The sequence below is a fragment of the Carex rostrata genome, chromosome 23, assembly GCF_964058835.1.
Source record: "Carex rostrata chromosome 23, lpCarRost1.2, whole genome shotgun sequence".
NCBI lineage: Eukaryota > Viridiplantae > Streptophyta > Magnoliopsida > Poales > Cyperaceae > Carex > Carex rostrata.
This window is the reverse complement of record NC_135940.1, coordinates 6,407,216-6,426,682: the sequence shown is the minus strand read 5'-3', so window position 1 is coordinate 6,426,682 and position 19,467 is coordinate 6,407,216. Positions and strand designations below refer to the sequence as shown.

Sequence of the window (19,467 nt, the reverse complement as noted above, 5' to 3'; positions counted from 1 at the left end):
GTCATAATTTAACTTAGCCGACACTCCCTCGCTCTCAAATCTTAATAACCTAGTTCTCTCTCCACCTCTCCCTAACTCACTCTCCCTCTAGCTCTAAAATCTAGCCGATGCTCTCTGCGACTGGCTATCTCTCCGGACTAAATGACTGTCTCTCCTCTCTCTTCGGTCGTCTCTCATAGTTCATACCAGGAAAACCGTCTCTGATGTATTTTTTCATGAACAATTTTTTAACTTAAAAACACTCATTTCATAGTTCATATCGGTAAAAGGAAGCCATGTGAATTGTCCCGCGAGAAAAAATTAATGTATAAACTACCGGTATAACTAGGACTGCTAAAAAATAATTTAGTTCGTGATTCGATTCGGGTTCGATTCGAAAAATGTGTAGTTCGAAATGGGTTCGGTTCGAAACGAATCAAACCAGATTCGGTTCGAAACGAATCAAACCAGGTTCGGTTCGAAATTAATTCAAACCAAACTCAAACCTAAGGTAAGTTCGGTTCGATTCGGTTCGTTGCCACCCCTAATTATCAACCATACACAAATCCAAGCATATATTATATATTTATTATGGGGCTTCTGCCGGCTTGACTACATATGACTGTAGACTGTAGTATGCCTTTTTTTTTTATATAGAGCAACTTGGTGCATACATATCCAACCAACAGAGAATTACAAAATAGAAAGCATATAAAATAATAAAGAAATAAGAGCAACTTGCAGTGACACACTGACATGGCGTGGAATGGCATGTGGAATCAAACTGTGGATAAAATCTCCATATGTAAGAAGCAACGGTATGAAGCATCAACTTGAGCTGCAACTTAAAAAAACAAAAAAAATAGAGAGAGAACATAAACATCCGACGGTCAAACACTCAATCATTTTAATTGCAAAATTTAGCAAAAACTCAACATGCTTCAAACTTTAATAGCAAAATTTCATTTTAGAGAAAACTTTATTTCTATTTACTTGGAGCTTGTTTGATACACCGGATAGCATTAGACAAATAATAATTGGAAGAATGATTAAAGGATGTTATTAAAAATAATATTTAGTGTGTTCGAGTTCGACAATGAAAATTGAAATAGAATTGAAAATAATATCGTCTCCTCTTCTTTTCCCTTTTATGCTATTCTAATATTTTCTGTACTCTTTTCTCATAGTAAATCTGGACAAAAAAATTGCACGGAATAGCACTCCGATGCGGTATATTGTCAATATGGAAAGTTGCTAGAGGTCGGGGCGATTCTCAGTTTTGCAGTACACGAATCGCACTACGGACAAACGGTGTAGATTTTTGGAGGTAATTTGGTGTGAATCTCAACGTACGAATCTTGAAAGAGTTGAAGTAATTCAATTCTGTGCAGCACACGTGCATAGGATCTCAAGTCTCAACACTTGCCAGAGTATCATCTGCAGCCGAGCTAAATTCAATTCTTTGGAGAATTGAGGGTCTGCTTTGAGATTCGTACCAAAATAAAACACATGACTCAGACCTCATTCTACATGGTCCGGTACCGCGTTGGATTCCAGTCGCCAGGGGTCTCTTGAATAGTTGATTAGTTCAGCATTTAAAAAAAAATCGGTGGTTTGATAAGTTCTCTCAAATTGCCATTTAAAATGACCTTCGATTAAAATCACCCACATGATTTTTAATGTAGAAGTTTCTTGTTTGTGTTCTAGAAATACAACTTTTGTATTGTCTTTTATGTGACGATTGATGTCTAAATTTGATAACATGTAACCAACGAGTACTTTTTTTTTTTTTTGTAATAATAAGTGCTTCGCTCAATAACATGAAATATCCGTTTTGATACCCGGGCCCAGGTCCATACTAGATTTGGCCCGTTGTAATCTAAATCCTTCAATAACAGAAATATTAAGCTATTTAGAACTACCTGGAATGTTATCATACAGAGAGGTAAGTACACCTAGGATATGTTAAAAGGGAAATAAATATTATCATGAATTTACCTGCCCTTATGCGAGAACAGCTAATAATTGATCAACTTTATGCTCGTTTACATTCAATCTTGATTAGCTTATTCATTTAAAAAAAATATATATGTTTTTTTTTCAAATAATTATAAAGGTAAAAGAAACGTATTTCCTCCAAATATGTACTGGAGAGACCAATCACTAACTTAAAATAGGCCTTGTGTTCTTCCATAGCCAATCAAGGGCTTCACCATGCAGCAAAGGCGAAACCTATATAAAACCGATCACACAAAACATCCAATTGGGTGAAGGAAACAAAGAGTGAGGCTATGGTACTCTGCAAAGCACACATCGATCCGTACTATGGATTCATATCGTGTTTCCAGAGTCCAAACAATAGATCTGAACCATTTAACATGATCTCCATATAAAAATGTACTTGTAGATCAAATTTTACATTTTGTAGAATTTTTTTACTATTTTTATATAAGGTTAGAAAATCACTTGAGAAAATTCAAAAGTAGTGATTTTCTACCTGTCTAAAAAAATAGTAAATGTTTTCTAAAAAAATTTACAATTTTGCGTGCAAGTATAATTTCATAGGACATCATGTTGAACGGTTTATATGACTATTTTGACTCTGAAAACAACAATATCTATCCGTAGTAAGGACTAATCTGCGCTATGCATAGTACCATAGTCTCAGAAGACAAATAACATGATAAACTGGTTAATTTAAAATATATTTACTAACCTTTTCCCAAACCTGTGCATGATAGTCATTCAGCCATTTGATCTCCCCAGGTGATAACAGAGACAATTCAACAAGCTTCGTCTAGCCGAAACAGACAAAAAATACATTAGCTAAGGAAAAAAAGCAATAGAAAATGATATTGCCCTTAGTCAACTGCTTTAGACTGCTGTTCCCATTTTTAAATTTCCACAGAGAATACCTCATTTCCTTCGTACTCGCATAATAGCAAAAGGTTGAAACCCTTGGGCGAGACCAGCCCTATGGTTACGGATTTTACTGTGCAACCTGTTGCAAAGGGTCTGTTGAGCAACAGATCCATATTCGACTTTATAATGTCCAAACGGCCGATCCAAGCCCTTTATGGGACCTTCATATCAAAATCTTGTAGTAAACTAATGTTTTACAATTTTTGGAACTATTTTACTATTTTATTGGTCAAAGGAAAAATGACGATATTGAATGGCCATGATTAACTACTACTTGAAAGTACAAGATAGGATATTTGGATGACAATTAGCTAATAATTATATCATGACCTAATGAAAAATAGATTCTCAGTTTCAATGTTTTTGACACTCAATAGTTATTAGTTTTCTTTGTAGTTACTAACCAAAAAAAATCTTAGTAATTAGTAATCGTTCTTGAATCAAAGGAATTCTCTCTGTCTCTTTGGATTTGAGTCGAATTCATAACAATTTGAATTGTGTAATCTCCAATTATGGAGATTGGTAACCGACCTAAAGCAATTTGATTATAAACTATAATTCAATTTAGAAAAAAATCATGTATCATCCAACCGTAGCTTTATAAAATCTTTATTGTACATTGGTTAGTATCGTCATTTGTCCTTCAAATAAAATAGTAAAAGAAACTCCAAAAAGTGTAAAACTTGGTTTCCAAAATGATTTTGATATGAAGATCACATCAAGTGTCTGAAATCAGCCTTTTAAATGTTGGAAAGGTAAAAAATGGATCCATTACCCAAAAGAGTCCTTTGCAATGCATTGCACCATCCAGGAGCGGATCTTAATGCACCCCCTATTTAATTTTTTTTAATTATATATATTGAAACTTAATTGAAATTTTTTTCTCAAGTTTTTATATAGTTCAGTCCCCCTCATGAAATATCAAATGTGTGCTTGTAGCCTAGTGGTTAGAATCCCATATTGTGGTTGTGGAGACTTGGGTTCAAATCCCACCTACCACATTAAATATTTTTGCATTTTATGTTTCAGCCCCCCCCGATAAAAATTTTGTAGTTCCACCCCTGACCATAGCCAAACTCCAGATATCCTAATCGTTCTTGGAAGACAAGATAGAGAAACAATATAGTACCTGAATTGGCACAAAGGTTAGTTTTTCAAAACCCAGATATTCAATTCCACCATATGCATTTGGCACATTGGCTTCCTTCACAAGGAGTAAATTCTGGAAAAAAAAAAGGAGCAAAAGTAAATTTTTATTGCTTTTCCAATTTTATTGGCTTGCATGAATTCCTATTGGAAGTAGAAAAACTCTTTTTTCCCCTCAAAATATAATCATAGCTGATCATTACAAAATCCACAGATCCCAGCTGTTGCCACCTCACACATCACAATAAGAGCAAGTTTGCCTCATTAAAACTAATATTGCTAGAAGTAATTATCGATAGTATAATTTGCACTATATTTGATGTGATCATACATTAAAGTGTAACCTTCAAGTTACAAGCAAGAATTTTTTTTATAAATCATGCCGTTTGAATTTAGTGATCACTTGAGGTGTTATATAGACTAGTACTTTAAGTCTTTAATTGATGTGACTGACTGAATACAAAAACAATAGGGACAACTCAGTCAACTATTGATTAACTTAGTTTAACACTTTACTGTCAATTGCAAATGAACTCAGAATGCCGATATGGAAATGTTGGGAGTTATCTGAAATACCGTGTAACATATTGGGTATAACCTGCAGATTAACATAAATCATGCACTTCAGAAAAATAAAAATTAAAAAGACAACCTCAATACGAATACCAAAAGAGTTGTCTTCATAATATCCCGGTTCATTGCTAACAACCATGCCTTTCTGCAATGCTGTCAAATTTCCAAACCTAAAACTTATGCTCTGTGGGCCCTCGTGAACATTTAATGCAGCTCCTACACCATGGCCAGTACCTGAACCATTTAAATTAAAAAACATAAATGCTTTATACAAATGTAAGATACCCATCTGTGATTTAAAAAGATGGAAGTTAGGAGAAAGAACCCTCAACTTTTAGTGTAATGTTGGCACCCTGAAGTTCTAAAATGTGTAGAAAACCCATGAATGTTTTACTACGTTTTGTTCTAAAAGCATCAATTTACAATGATGCCTTTTCTATATGTTAAGTCTTGATGGAAAGGCACATGTCACTTCATGTTGTCCAGTACATTTGAGTGATTCATCTATTTAACTTGCAAATGAAACATTATTCTACTTTTCTAGTATATGTACTATCCTGTACGGACTCTTTCTCTTTCAAGGTTCTTTTTTTTTTCTAAATTGGGAGAGCACCATTTACCTACATGTACAACAGAAAAGTTGAGAAAAAGCTTTATACTGGACATTATAAATTAAACAAAGTAGATGCACTTGTGTGTTTTTGGAATTCAAGAACAAATGTTGGTGATAAATGATGCTTTCTTTTCTTTATGTTTAACAAATAAAAGAGGATAACGGTATGATGGAGAACAACATACCATGTCTATAATCAAGGCCAACTTTCCAAAGCGAAGAGCGTGCCAGCACATCAAGCACAAAACCAGGTGTTCTTTCGGGAAATACTGCCTCATCGATAGCTATATGGCCCTACATAAGCAAATCAATCATAAGTTCATAACAACTAGAAATTGAGAACAACACATTTTAGGTGCAGACTTGACACTACATATTCCCCCTTTCTCACTTCCATAACTATTCATGGCCTATCTGATTATAGTCACGTGATTCAGTTAATATTTAGTTATTTCTAAAATTTAAACAAGAGTGAGGCTACGGCATTATGTATAGCATGGATTGGTCCATACTACGGATCAATATCTCCGTTTTCAAAGTCCAAACAATCAACTGTTCAACATGATTTTCATATGAAAATGTACTTGCGGACCAAAATTTACATTTTTTAGAATTTTTTTTTTTACTATTTTTTTAGATAGGTAGAAAATCACTATTTTTGAATGGTCTAGAATCTTTAGATGAAATAATTTTTTACCTATCTAAGAAAGTAGTATTTTTTATTTTGCCAAACAAACAAAAAATAGTAAAAAAAAATTAATATAAAATTTAGTATGCAAGAACATTCACATATGAAAAGCATGTTGAACGGTTCAGATCGACTATTTGGACTTTGCAAACAAAAATATTGATACGTAGTATGGACCGATATGCGCTATGCATAGTACCATAGCCTCATTCTTTAAACAATATACCTGCAAAACTCTTGTAAAGCACTCTTGCTGCCATTTTGAAGGTTCGCCAAAATGCACGGTCCGTGTTATGTCAGTGGTGCCGTCAACATACTGGCCACCACTATCTAAAAGAAATAAATTCTTGCTTTCTACTAAGCTACAATCTTCCGGAGTTGGGCTATAATGTATTATAGCTCCATTTGCACCATATCCTGATAATCACAAAACTCATTTATTCTCTACAGCTAATTGCTACCAAAGTAAAATTGACAGAAAAATCCACCCGAAAATTATGAAGGAAATATGTGAAGAACCAGTGCACATAATATATCCAAAGTTATAAGTGGGAGCAAAATCAGACTAAAATAATACATATTACAACCTGAAAGACCAAATTTTGAGCATTTAAACTTCATAATGACCAAACAGTCATTATCGAACAATTTCCTCCATATCTCATAATAATTTCACCTAATAGACTTCATAAAGTCCAGCTTGGACTTTAAGACATCGCTCTGGGTCCTGGACCTCTAGTACAGTACAGCGGAACTTGGATTAAGCTTCACAGAATACTACCTCAGACTTCATAAAGTCCAGACTGGACTTTAGGGCATGGCTATGAGTCCTGGGACCTCTGGGTATACCAGTACTTGGAACAAGCCTGAGAGAATATACCTCAAATGAAGCAATTTATAGATGGTAGGGCAGAATTGCCAACATGAACAAGGAAACATACCGCTTATGGTGTCAAAGCTAGTTTCTATAAAAAAATCCTGCTTCTGACGAAATTCAAGTAGCTTATCCGCAACATCAACTTCAGTTAGTGTAACATTATTTTCAATTTCCTTCTCCAACCAGCACCAGAATTCTGCTAAAGCTGCAGCATCTCTGCCGATGTGGAAAGAAAAAGAAAATTCACTCAGCCATAAACATAATGTTAAGTTTAGGTAAGCTCAACTTCAACGAGAACTATGCATATTATCCATGTGTCAACCAAATATTGAGAGCGAAGTTTGCAAAAAGGCCCCAAGCTTTTAAGAATAACAAAAAAGACATGCGTACATATGATGGCTGCATAAATCATCGCATTTTTAGAGAATCACTTTCTTCTTTTTTTTAAATAAAACAGTCACTTGGTTCCCATAAAGAGCGATGATGTACAACATTATAAAAGGCTGTGATTGTAATTAGAAAGACTAAGCAATAAAATACAAATAAATTCTTTCTAGTTCTCTAATCTCTGTATCCAATTCTGAAACCGCATAGACGGAGGGAATGGGGACAAGAAAGAAAAATTCAAACGTGATGGAAGAGAGGCAGAGTGACTCGATTGGGACTGATGAATTAGTAACTAGAAGGGGAACAAATTGGAGTTGAGTAACCTACTACCTACTCTAATATGTAGTATACTGTCTTCTGCAAAATTGACCCTTTTTACTAACAAAAGCTTGCAAGTGCTGACTATTGTTCAAAAAGAAACAATCACCTTAAGTGTGCATTCTTCATCCCTTCAATCTCAGCATTGTTTTTCACCGCCTTGGCAAGAGCAACAGGTGAGACTTTATATACTGCATCTGGCCCACCGTAGTGAATATTTTGATTGCTAGAATTATTGTTTAGTTCAGTGCTGTACCTCTCGCATGCAGATCTAAAGACACTAACAATTGCAGCATTTACACTTGAAGAATCAAGCCAGAGCTTAGTGCCTTTTAATGCCAAACTAAAGATAAAAGCCAGTGTTAAATCATAAAAAGAGATAAAAGAAAAGTAACAATGACAAAAGATGGTGATATTAGCAACAAAAGATCCACAAAATTTATGTACTCGTGATTATGGAGAATGTCATGTAAAAAAACAAATAAATAATAACAATATATTGAGCCCCTCTAGTATTGTCTGTGGTCCAATAGACCTTTCTTGGTATTGAAAACCTTGCTCGATCCAATATAATGTTATACTTCTCTTTTACCCAGTGACATTGCTTGACATTGTTTGATTTTCTGAGTTTAGATTAGCTGACCTTTTTTTACTTTATCAGTCAACTACAAATTAAAAAAAAAAACATATTCACTGCCGCCACTACAATATAGCATGATTATGCTTATTAAGTAAAGGCACAAATTCGTGAAGTTACAAAACAAAACAAAAAATCAAGACATAACAAATGTCAAGTAGAATTTTTTGCATCAAGCATAACAATAATAAGTTTGTGATTTGTGAACTTACCTCTCGACTTCAGCTAGAATTGAATGATAAGGTTTCAACTGCACCCCAACGCTCGTCAGATGAGTGAGGACTTCTTTTGTTACCTTTCTGGTATCAATAAACAATGTAGCCTGATCCAATCCCACAACTAGGTACCCATAAAAAACAGGGGAGTGTGGTACATCACTTCCTCTCTACATTTCAAAAGGTGAAGTAAGCACTTGTCTCTATTGGACAATTGGACTGCTGATCAGATCCTGTACTGGTATGTAGCACAGGCACCAGTTTACAATGCATTTGACCAGAATATATCTACCTTTCCTGCTCTAATGGGCTTGTCCGGTGCTTAACTTGCATACTAATTAAGTTAAAAGTTTAAACTGAGAAGAATTGAAGCTTAGTCACATAATTAGGTTTGGTTGGTACAGCACCTGATTAGCAACTTCACCGAAAGGTACACTGGGGCCGATTTGGGTCAATGAGAACGGCTGAAGAGTGAGGCTACAGTACTATGCATAGTACACTCCAGCCCGTACTATGTCTCCATATCTCCGTTTTCAAAGTCCAAACAGTCAATCATAACCGCTCAACACGATCTCTATTTGAATATATACTTGGAGACCAGATATTACATTTTTTTTTAAAGTTATTATTTTTTAGATAAGTAGAAAATCACTTGATCAAACAATTATGGACTATTCGAAAGTAGTGATTTTCTACCTATAAAAAATATAGTAATCAGATTCTAAAAATAGTCACCAAGTACATTTTCATACGGAGAATAGGTTGAGTGGTTCGGATAAATCGTTTGAACTTCAAAAATGCAAATACGAAGTCATAGTACGGACTACGGACCAATGTGTGCTATGCATAGTACCGTAGCCTCACTCATAGCTGAACTTTAATTAAGGAAGCAATTTGTTTTTACCATGTTCAGTAACCAGGCAACTTCATCGAGCATGGACACTACAATGGCAGTGCAACCATTTTCACTGAGTTGTGACCTCAAGTAAGACAACTTTGATGCCACATCAGCTCCGGCATATTTTATGTCGTGCACTCTAGTAGGCTTGTTTGGTGGCTCAGGCCTTGATTCCTTCCATATCTCATCAACCAAATTAAATTCTTTTAAAAGAATTAATTGGTGATTCTTTTTTGAAATCTCTTGCTTTAATTCCTCAGCCGCATCAAATGAGAAAAGGAACTGCTCCCTTCAAAAAATAACATAAGAGCTTAAGACTCAGATTATACATATGGCCAAAAATACAGCAAGCGTAAACTAAGGTTAACAAGAACAGAATGAACATAAGTGAATTTTAGTTTCTTCTTATTTTTACAAATTAAGAGCCTCAACTAATTTTGATTTTAAATCAAACAAATGAACATGTGTGCTGCTGCAAATGAGACCCTTTATTGTCCTATTACAAATGAAAATTAACACCTTCCATTCTCACATGACACTCTCCCTGACCGTACAATTATTCTCCTAAGCTCAAACTGCAAAGTGTTTTATAGCTTTTGGAGTTCCAAGTTTATATGAACTAGATAGAACAATTTAACCATTTCACTTCACTTGACCTTAACTTTGAAGATTTCACGAGTAAGTGTAGTTTGCAAATCCAAGAAATGCTGGCCTTGTGTTAATTTCGAATGCATAGGATGCGGGTATTATTTATTAGATTAATTTGGAAAAAAATTCCCCGGAAATTATATAAATATAATAAAACAACATTATGCAGTTGATGTATTCCGTGGTATCTTAGCATAATTAATATATAAAAAGGGAGTTCAGGAAAATATAAAACGGCACAAGAACTGGAGCAAAACACATCAAACAGGGGGAGCAAAGAACTCACAGGGTCGATTCCGATTTGGGCACCAGGTGGCAAAATATAATTCAGCCACTCAGTTGTGGTTGGTACACCAGGGGTCCCACTCCTCATTAGGGTCCAGTCACGACTCAATTCCTTCTCGGCCTATTCATGAGAAAATTGGGGTTATATCATGCCAACTATCAATTATACACAAATATTATTGAATAAATTGTAAATAGAACATTAGAACAGAATATTTCAGCACTGTCAGCCTCAGCAGTGCATAAGATGCTCCTTATATCATAGGTTGCCTTAACAGCTTACCCAATTGCACAGAGCATTATATCACACGTTGCCTACTAACCAAAGCTAGCCCTTGGCTTCTACTCTTCCCAATGGCAAAAAACTTAGGTGTGTCCCCCCTTATGCCCTTGCCTTCTCATGCCCGTGCCTTCTAAATTTAACCAAGAAAAGGATATGGTCTTGGTTGAGTTAACATAACTCCGACTAAGAGACACGGGTGAAAGGGGGCTGAGCCCCCTTATGAATTGAAAATTTTCAATTTATCCTTTAAATTTTTTACATTTTACAAAAATTTATTACTATCAACCCCCCTCATAAATGAAATTACATGAAATTTATTCGTACAGCCCACAAAATCTCAATTTTTTGGTTCTGCCCCTGCTAAGAGAAAGGAAATTAATGAAAGAATCTTCATATTTAGCATTTATAATTTTTGAGTTTGCAGAGGTACACAGGAAATCCCACCATCTTACTGCTAGATCCTGCATATACTGCACGGTATCTACTCGGTACAGCTGATACAGCAGTCTTAAGATAGGTACCTGAAGGAAGTAGCGACCATCAGTCCAAAAAGCAGCCTTATCTTTTGTCACAACAGCAGTTCCTGCACTCCCCGTAAAGCCTGTTAGATAGGCCCGTCTCATGAAACATTCAGCTATGAACTCACTCTGAAAACAAAATTTTACATTATAGTCAAAATAAAAATGTTGATCCATAATTTGTTCACTTGAAGGAACATAGAAAAACAACTGATGATACAGAGATAATTCAACAGGTCTCAACTGATCAAACCCAAGAAAATATGAAGTTCTATCAAGCATTGGTGCAATTAATCAGACCAGAAACACACTACTGCAAGTCTGCAACATTTTAAGATCGGCGTCGAGCAAGTCTGGTATGCATGCAATGCTACGCCTACTGAAATATATATAAAAAGTTCATTCTGTAGTGCACACAATTAAACAATCTGGCTGCCAAAATTATCTGACCTGGTGAGCATCTTGAGAGGGGACGATATATGCATCGATCGCCACATCAGGCCGCGAGAAAATCTGACGAAGAGATATAAGTTTCTCATCCTCTCCTCTAGAAGTGTTCGCACTTGTCTCACTAATCCCTCTGCGGAGCTCAGACGAAGGCCGGGCAACAAAGCGGCCGCCGTCGGAGCCTTGCGCGCATGAGGAGACAAGGAGGCGGCGGGACGCGAGGAGGAGAGGCGGGAGGGAGAGAGTGAAGAGGAGGCGGAGAGGAGGAGTCCGGCGGAAGAAGGAGAGAGGAGGACGGGAGAGCGTTGCCTCCATTGATTTCAGTGATTGGAGTAGACTATACTGGGTTTCGTGTTGTGATAAAAGACGAACTAAATGCCTAAAACTCATTTCCTGGAGTCCGTATTCTCTGAGGTAACGGGACATCTTTTAATTTAATTCGGACCGTCCGATAAGAACCCGGACCAATGAAAAAATTATGTTACCTCGGGTGATACGAATTGGATTTCCTGCGCGTTCTCGGTTGACCATACGCCACGCAATCCTAGATGGAGACCCTGGCCGAGAGGAATTCGTATCCTCTGAGATATCTCAAACTTTGCGTGACTTTATGGAAAATCCCAACCGTTTAAATACGTTCTGCACGAATCTCAAAGCACACATAATACTGACCCCTACATCACTCCCGAATAGGCACCGGACACGTCGGTCACGCAAAAGTTGAGATATCTCAGAGGATACGCACTCGGCCGAGAGTCACTGTCGATCAACCCCAATTCAAAAATTAACAGCGGCCCCACCCGACAGTGACTGAGGGGTAGAATTTTCCTGCACTCCAAGAGAGGTGATCTCCCTTCAGTAGGTGGTCTCTTCTCCATGGTACGGATTCGATTGGACAATTCCAAGCCGTCCATTTCTATTAATATAATTAAATAAAATGATTAAACAATAGCATAATAATATTTATTTTCTATAATAAAATAATTTGTATTTAATGGGCTGGAAGAAATTAAACTAACTGTTGTATTTATTAATACAGCACAAGAAAGAAAATTAAACTTGCATCGCCACCGACAAGATTTAAAAAAAAAAAAAAAAATTAAACTTGCATCAGTATGCAAGTTAATTACTATACTACAAGCATCTAAGAGTATCTACATCCCTAAAACTCAAAAGAATTTCTAAATAACTGTTAACTACTTTTTATAAATTATGATTTTTAAAGTTTCTAACTCTCACATCCTTAAAACTCATTTTAGAGTTTCTATTAAGCCACGTCAGCAAAAATTAAAAAGGAGAAATAATTTAAGCCAATAATTTGGCCACCATAGAGTTTATAAACAGTTTCTTAATAAGAAACTTTCATGCATAGTTTCTAAATAAGAAACTCTTCCACGTCCTTGAAACTGGATTAAAAACTGCCACGTCATATTAGAAACTCTAATAGTTTCAGAGATGTAGATGCTCTAACATCTCTTCCTGGGAAAAAAATATTCAATCCAACTCAATATTATTTTCCCCATAATTTTATACTAAGATGGAAAGAGAGAATGAAAAAATACACATTTCCACGTCACAAAAATTGTCACCCGAACACATTTGGATAAATTTATTCCAACTAATCTAAATTCTCATACTTTGGGGGAGTTTCAAGTATGCCTGTTAAAAATCTCAAAATTAAGTATTTCCCCCTCTTATATTGTACTATCATATTTATTCCTTTAAAATTTAAAAAACTCACAAATTTATTCAATTTATTGTCTTTTCTACTAAAACTCATTTTGAATTTATGAAGTGTCTATTTTACTATTTATCAGAAAAAAAAATATGCAACCTATTTAAGAAAAATATTCAGTCTTCTAATTGGCCAGTATATGAGGACAAGTGATTCATTCTCTCACTAGTGACGTGCACACAAACGTATTACGTATGCTTAAATGCAACTACGTATACGCTATACGTAGATAAATTAATCATTTATCATTGAAAATCGACTACTTAGAAGACTAAACATTTTTCTTATACAGACTACATATTTTTATTTTATAATAAAGGGTAAAAGTGGAACTTATTAAATTTAAAATAAGTTTCAATAAAAAAGACAATAAATTGGTTAAATCCGTGGGGTTTTGAAATTTAGAGGGGTATATATGATATTATGATTTTTAGAGGGAAAAATGCGTAATTTTAAATTTTTGAGGGGTATAAAAGAAATTTTCCCTCGTACTTTTTAACATGTTGTATCCAGATAGGAATATAGAGTTGCTAGTGAAAGTATACATAGCTACTAAAGTTGTATCTTTATAGGAAGTTCTGGCATCATGTCGTAATTTTTAAAAATACCATACTTTAAAAAATAATAAACCAAATAATCATATTTTCTGAAAAATTTGAATTTTGACACGACCGCATCCCCTAAATGCTGCCGTGTCAAAATTCAAATTTTTCTGAAAATGTGGTTGTTTGGTTTATTATTTTTTGGGGTATGGTATATTTAAAAATTTGGGGGCATCAGGGCTTGAGAAAAACATTTGAAAATGTAAGAAATGCACAATTAGGGCTAATGCTCCCAAATATGATATGTGTGTTGATGCACTGGGGTTACCACTCGGTTCAGACGACTTGCACCTCACAGCCCAAGCTCACGTCAAGTTAGGAAAAGATGCTAGCTGAGGCTTACATAACGCATTTTTGGGTACAACTTTCAGCTAATAATGAGCCAAAATGCACCTGACCTATTTTGTGAGACATATAACTAATAAATTAGACTTGCAACAATGAATCATAGAGCGACACAAGTTCAATCCATGCAAGACGCGTCTAAAAAGAAATGAATGGATGAGTTAACGAGACTCTTATTTAAAGAGATTTAAAGACTTGCAGCAATGGATGTTAATTTACCTTATCAATAATTAATGTTTCTTATACATCCCAAATAAGTGCATGAAAAAAAATGTTTGCAGGCTCAATTGGAATTATTAATTCAATGAAGTGCATCCTGTGTATATCTATCCGATTTTTTTATTAATAGAAAATAAATAAATAAAATATCGAAATACAACATAACTTTTGGATTTTGTCGAAAACTAAGTAGAACGGGTTGTGTAAACCCGTCCCACCAGACGGGTCTAATTACTCCGTCCGGTTAATTAATAGTTAGCGTTAAACTCAGCGGAGGAAAAAAAAAAAATCCGGACGGTATGCTTCAACCCGTCCCAGATCAAAGAAAAAAAAAAGAAAAAAAAAGAAATCCAGACGGGTTATGTAACCCCGTCCAGGATTTGAAAGTTTAAATATTATATTATTATATTATATTATTATATTATTATATATATTATATTATTTTTTGTTTTTTATATTATATTATATTATATTTTTTGTTTTTTATATTATATTATTATTAATATACTTATATATGTATTATGTTATGAATAGAACTAGTTTAGTTGTGCTTAAGCTCACCAGAGTGTTTGGTGAGCTTAACTCCAAAACTTATTAAATCGGTTTCAAATGACGAATTCAAACCATTAGAACCTGCCTATCTTGCGAGTGATACGTCTACATGTGAAAATTTTAAACAGTTGAATTAATTTAGTATAAAGTCAATCGGTCAAAATTACAAGGTTAATAAATTAATTTTAGTGTATTTATTTTTTGAACGCTTTTTTACCGCTTGACTTTATACTAAATTAATTCGAACGTTTAAAACTAGGGTGTTCTTAAGCTCACCAAAGTGTTTGGTGAGCTTAAGCACAACTAAACTAGTTCTATTCATAACATAATATATATATAAGTATATTAATAATAATATAATATAAAAAACAAAAAATATAATATAATATAAAAAACAAAAAATAATATAATATATATAAAATCATAATATAATATAATAATATAATAATATAATAATATAATAATATAATATTTAAACTTTCAAATCCTGGACGGGGTTACATAACCCGTCCGGATTTCTTTTTTTTTTCTTTGATCTGGGACGGGTTGAAGCATACCGTCCGGATTTTATTTTTTTTGTTTTTTGTTTTTTCCTCCGCTGAGTTTAACGCTAACTATTAATTAAACCCGTCCCACCGGACGGGTTTACACAACCCGTTCTACTCAGTTTTCGACAAAATTCAAAAGTTATGTTGTATTTCAATATTTTATTTATTTATTTTCTATTAATAAAAAAATCGGGTATATCTATAGTACTCGAAACAACTTTTTGTTGCGCTGAACTGAACAACAGCTATGAGCTGCAAACTCCTAGGAAAAGTGATGTAATGAGCCTACCAAATATTAATTACCTGAGAATGAGAATGAAAGTTCCATTAATGATTGGATCCAGCGCTGTCAAAGCGATCCAACAAAACCCGTGCAAATAACCGGGCCGAAAACAGGTCGGGTCAGAATTAGACCGAATTTATGGGCTGGGCAGGACAGGCATTCCAATCCGGTCCATCCTCTAACTGGTCTACCTAAAAAATCACGCACCGTGCCAAATCTGTCAAATAATCGACCCGATTCTAGACTAATCGGAGTTCTTTTCAACATCGCCCAAGCCGCTATAATAATCGGAGAAAAGAGAGGAGAAAACAAACTAGAGAAACAATGGCGCAATTGATCGAATCGGTGTCGCGGTGGCTCATCAACCCCCGTGCCAACCCCCTTGCTGCCTGGCACATGCGCACCGTTGCCAACCGCCTCAAGAAATACGGTAATCTCTCGTGAGCTAGGGTTTCTTTAGTTTTTATCGATCAAATACTTCGATTTAGATCGAGCTTAAGATTTGTATATGTAGATCTGTTTGGTCCAGACTTCAAGATTAAAGTACTGTTATTGATTAATATGTTTTAATTTCTTATTTGTACTATTGGTCGATTTGATCAAGACCTAATGTTAGGTCCCAGACACTAATTGTGTAGAAATTCTTGTAATTTGGGATTTGATCGAAGGAATTAAGAGAATCTGGTAATCTAAGAGCAAGGAAAGGATACTGGTGAACCGCAAAACCAAAGTGACCAAAACATAAATTTCTTATTGTATTTCATGATCCAAACCAGTATACTAGTTTTCCTTGGACATGCGATTACAATGCAATCAGAATTATTTAAAATGATTAAAGATCTGACTCTATATATTCTACACATGCCACATCAGTTGCCAAGTCAGCTGAAAACACTTAGGTGTATAACGACTCCTTTAGCTGAAGCAGTTGTTCCTCTCCAGAATTAGCAATTCCCAGATTCCCCCGGTTCTGTCAGAATGGCACATTAGTCAGTAATGAGGTGAGCCCCCATGACTGAGGGCGATGATCTTTGTGCTGGCCCTTCAGCAGTGTAACAACATTTAATTGATCCTGCCCATATTCTCTGACCCAGCTTCCCCCATTTCTTCTTCTCTGTTTAATTCCTTGACGAAGTCAAAATTGCTAGCAGTGAACCCCAAATAAGTATTCTGTTAGCTAAATGGATTTTTTTTGGATATCACTATAGTTACTACAATAAGATTCAATTTCTGAACAGTGAGAAATAGAAAATTAGGAGTTTTTTTTCTTTCTGATTTTCACCTCTGCCAAAAGGCCTTGATGTTTTGATAGAGTCACTGTCAATTGTTATGACAACAATGCAAAGGTCTCCACAGAGTTTTGCATAGCCTAGGTCTTGATAAAAAAAGGAAGTTATACATATGACATGAATTTATAAGCTTCAGTTTTTTTATGACATATTATATTTTCTTTTGAACTGATATTTTGTCTCGTATACTTGAGTTATAAACATAGATTACAATGCTGTGCCTAAAACGTAAAGTACTCAGTGTCCTTAACTTTGGGAGCCCTATGATATGATAGGAAGCATTTTTGTCTGTATAGAATATTACTCAGTTTGGATAAAAAAAAAGAGTGAACATAATTTCCGTGCACATTTTTTTCATATCTTTTTTGACCAATTTTTCCAAAAGAATAAAAATAATCAAACCTAATCAATTACTGAAACTAATTAATAGCTTTTGTCGATCTATATTTTTCTTATACAGGGCTTCGCTATGATGACCTGTACGACCCATATTTTGAGTTGGACATAAAGGAGGCTCTGGATAGGCTTCCTCAGGAGGTGGTTGATGCACGCGTTCAGCGCCTCAAGCGTGCCATGGATCTCTCTATGAAGCATGAGTACCTTCCCGAAGACCTCCAGGTTCTTAATTTATTCTCCTTTCATATGTGCAGTTATAAAGTTTCATGGTATTTTGTAGTTGCAAACTAAACCCTGCATTTTGTACCTTCAATAAAACTCCAGTTTGTTTCTGGGTTTTCTCACTTGATTCACTAGAGTTTTTTTCACTTGGTTAATGTGTCTGTGAATTGCACATAAACATTTTTCATTAAGCAAGCTAATACCTTTTTATTCAATTGATTTTTGGAATATCTTATCAGTTGTCACGGTCTGGCAAAGCTGTCAGAATTCAATTGGATATAGCTCTTCATTGTGTGCTACTCAAAATCTTGGCTGTTTGGGAATATATATAGAACAAATGTTGGTTTATTTGTTGCAAGTATTAGATATACCGGGTCTTATTTTTATGTATTTGGTGAAATTTGCATAACAAAATATTTTTGGATTGTTTTTCCTAGTTGCTTTCCTGGTTCCTTGATTGTTGGCTAGGTATTTTATACACATGCCCCATTTTAAACCCACTCGCGCACTCATACACATAAATGCAAGCATATTTTATTTTATTAGTACTTCCATGCACAAATCTTATAATATTGTTAATTTGATGTCTAATCAAAACCTCTTTTTTTTTATCTGCTCCACAGGCTCTCCAGACTCCTTATAAGAGCTATCTCAAGGATATGCTGGCGCTGGTAAGTTTGATTTATTATTTTTTCAAGGACATGTATCATTTTCTCCCTTATCAAAACCCTCAAAGGGGTTATGCATTTTGTTAATTGAGAAATATTTGGTACACCATTAAGAAAAAAATGGGAAATCTTCTCTATTGCTTATAAGAGGCATATTTTTTTTATGAAACTGTTTATTAGGTAAAAGATACCAATTTAATGTTTCAGTTACAGCCTTACAGGTATCTCAAAAATTGCTGTCATCTGAAAATGTATACATGGTCCCCTTTTAAGTTTTAGTTTCTAGATTGATAAGACCACAATACTTGGTATTATTATATATGAAAGAATTCTAAATTGTTTATACTAAGGTATTGTTAATTAAAAAATACTCATCGGATCAGGTGAAAAGGGAGGCAGCTGAGAGAGAGGCTCTGGGAGCTCTTCCTCTGTACCAGAGAACCCTTCCTTGAGGCATCTTTCTTTTGTCATTTCTACCCCTTGGATGAATTTTCTTTAATACCCTTATTTAGTTATCATGGGTGAAATAAATGTGCCCTGACAATGATAGAAGTTCCTACTTCTTACATGAAGACCTTATTTTTGGTTGGTGTTTTGTTTCGACTTGTAAACTAAATCATTGGTTTTTTTTTTCATAGACTAATCTGCAGTTGTGATGCTGCCTTCTGTGTTTGTCTAGTGATGCTTTTTAGCTTACCAAGAAATAATTACCCGTGCACTGTGTATTTGTTTAAGCATAAACATATGTAATTGTCTATTGTATATGCAATTGCTAATGTTTTGCCAAACTATTGATGCACATAGCACATGTAACATCAACATTTTACTGTACCGAAAAGAACCTCTCACTACTAATTACTTTAAAAGTTACAACACGTGGAATTTAAGCATTAAATTTAGACAACAATCAACACAGTTCTATAACTTGAAAGAAAACAAAAAGTTGAAAGCACGAGTGTAAATTATGAAGAGACTATTTTTTTTTTGAAATAATGAGTTGGGAGTCAAGCCATCTAACGGGAGAATATACAAATTGCCCTTCATTTTCAAACCAACAAACAAAATACCCCTCTTCATAAATTATTAACAAAATGTCATTGTGGGCTTCACTTTCTCTTCCCTTTTCTCCCTCTCTCACTTCTCCTCATTTACTCTCCATCATTTTTTATTTAAA

At 34.8% G+C, this 19,467-nt stretch overlaps 2 protein-coding genes across 2 annotated transcripts; one reads left to right on the top strand and one right to left on the bottom strand.

The window, feature by feature from the left end:
* Positions 1-1,942: 1,942 nt before the first annotated feature.
* Positions 1,943-11,847, bottom strand: LOC144575232 (Metallopeptidase M24 family protein). Its single transcript, XM_078325340.1, has 13 exons — positions 11,438-11,847; positions 10,991-11,116; positions 10,188-10,307; positions 9,260-9,535; positions 8,353-8,525; positions 7,613-7,846; positions 6,863-7,014; positions 6,148-6,338; positions 5,419-5,527; positions 4,700-4,854; positions 4,031-4,123; positions 2,696-2,776; positions 1,943-2,211 (listed from the first exon to the last, which is right to left on the bottom strand). The coding sequence occupies exons 1-13, from the start codon at positions 11,822-11,824 to the stop codon at positions 2,143-2,145; spliced, it is 2,166 nt and encodes a 721-aa protein (XP_078181466.1). The 5' UTR covers positions 11,825-11,847; the 3' UTR covers positions 1,943-2,142.
* Positions 11,848-15,942: 4,095 nt separating this feature from the next.
* LOC144575231 (Cytochrome bd ubiquinol oxidase, 14kDa subunit) lies at positions 15,943-19,081 on the top strand. The gene is made up of 4 exons (XM_078325339.1): positions 15,943-16,148; positions 17,468-17,625; positions 18,249-18,296; positions 18,677-19,081. The coding sequence occupies exons 1-4, from the start codon at positions 16,043-16,045 to the stop codon at positions 18,743-18,745; spliced, it is 381 nt and encodes a 126-aa protein (XP_078181465.1). The 5' UTR covers positions 15,943-16,042; the 3' UTR covers positions 18,746-19,081.
* The last annotated feature ends 386 nt before the right edge of the window (positions 19,082-19,467 follow it).

Excerpts from the sequence above, each read along its gene's own strand:
- LOC144575232 (XM_078325340.1), bottom strand. The coding sequence starts at position 11,824 with ATGAGTTTTAGGCATTTAGTTCGTCTTTTATCACAACACGAAACCCAG. Across the intron at positions 7,015-7,612 it reads ATGAAGAATGCACACTTAAG|AGATGCTGCAGCTTTAGCAG; the intron begins GTGATTGTTTCT and ends CCACATCGGCAG. Across the intron at positions 5,528-6,147 it reads GCTTTACAAGAGTTTTGCAG|GGCCATATAGCTATCGATGA; the intron begins GTATATTGTTTA and ends TTGCTTATGTAG.
- LOC144575231 (XM_078325339.1), top strand. The coding sequence starts at position 16,043 with ATGGCGCAATTGATCGAATCGGTGTCGCGGTGGCTCATCAACCCCCGT. Across the intron at positions 16,149-17,467 it reads CAACCGCCTCAAGAAATACG|GGCTTCGCTATGATGACCTG; the intron begins GTAATCTCTCGT and ends TTTCTTATACAG. Across the intron at positions 18,297-18,676 it reads TCAAGGATATGCTGGCGCTG|GTGAAAAGGGAGGCAGCTGA; the intron begins GTAAGTTTGATT and ends TCATCGGATCAG.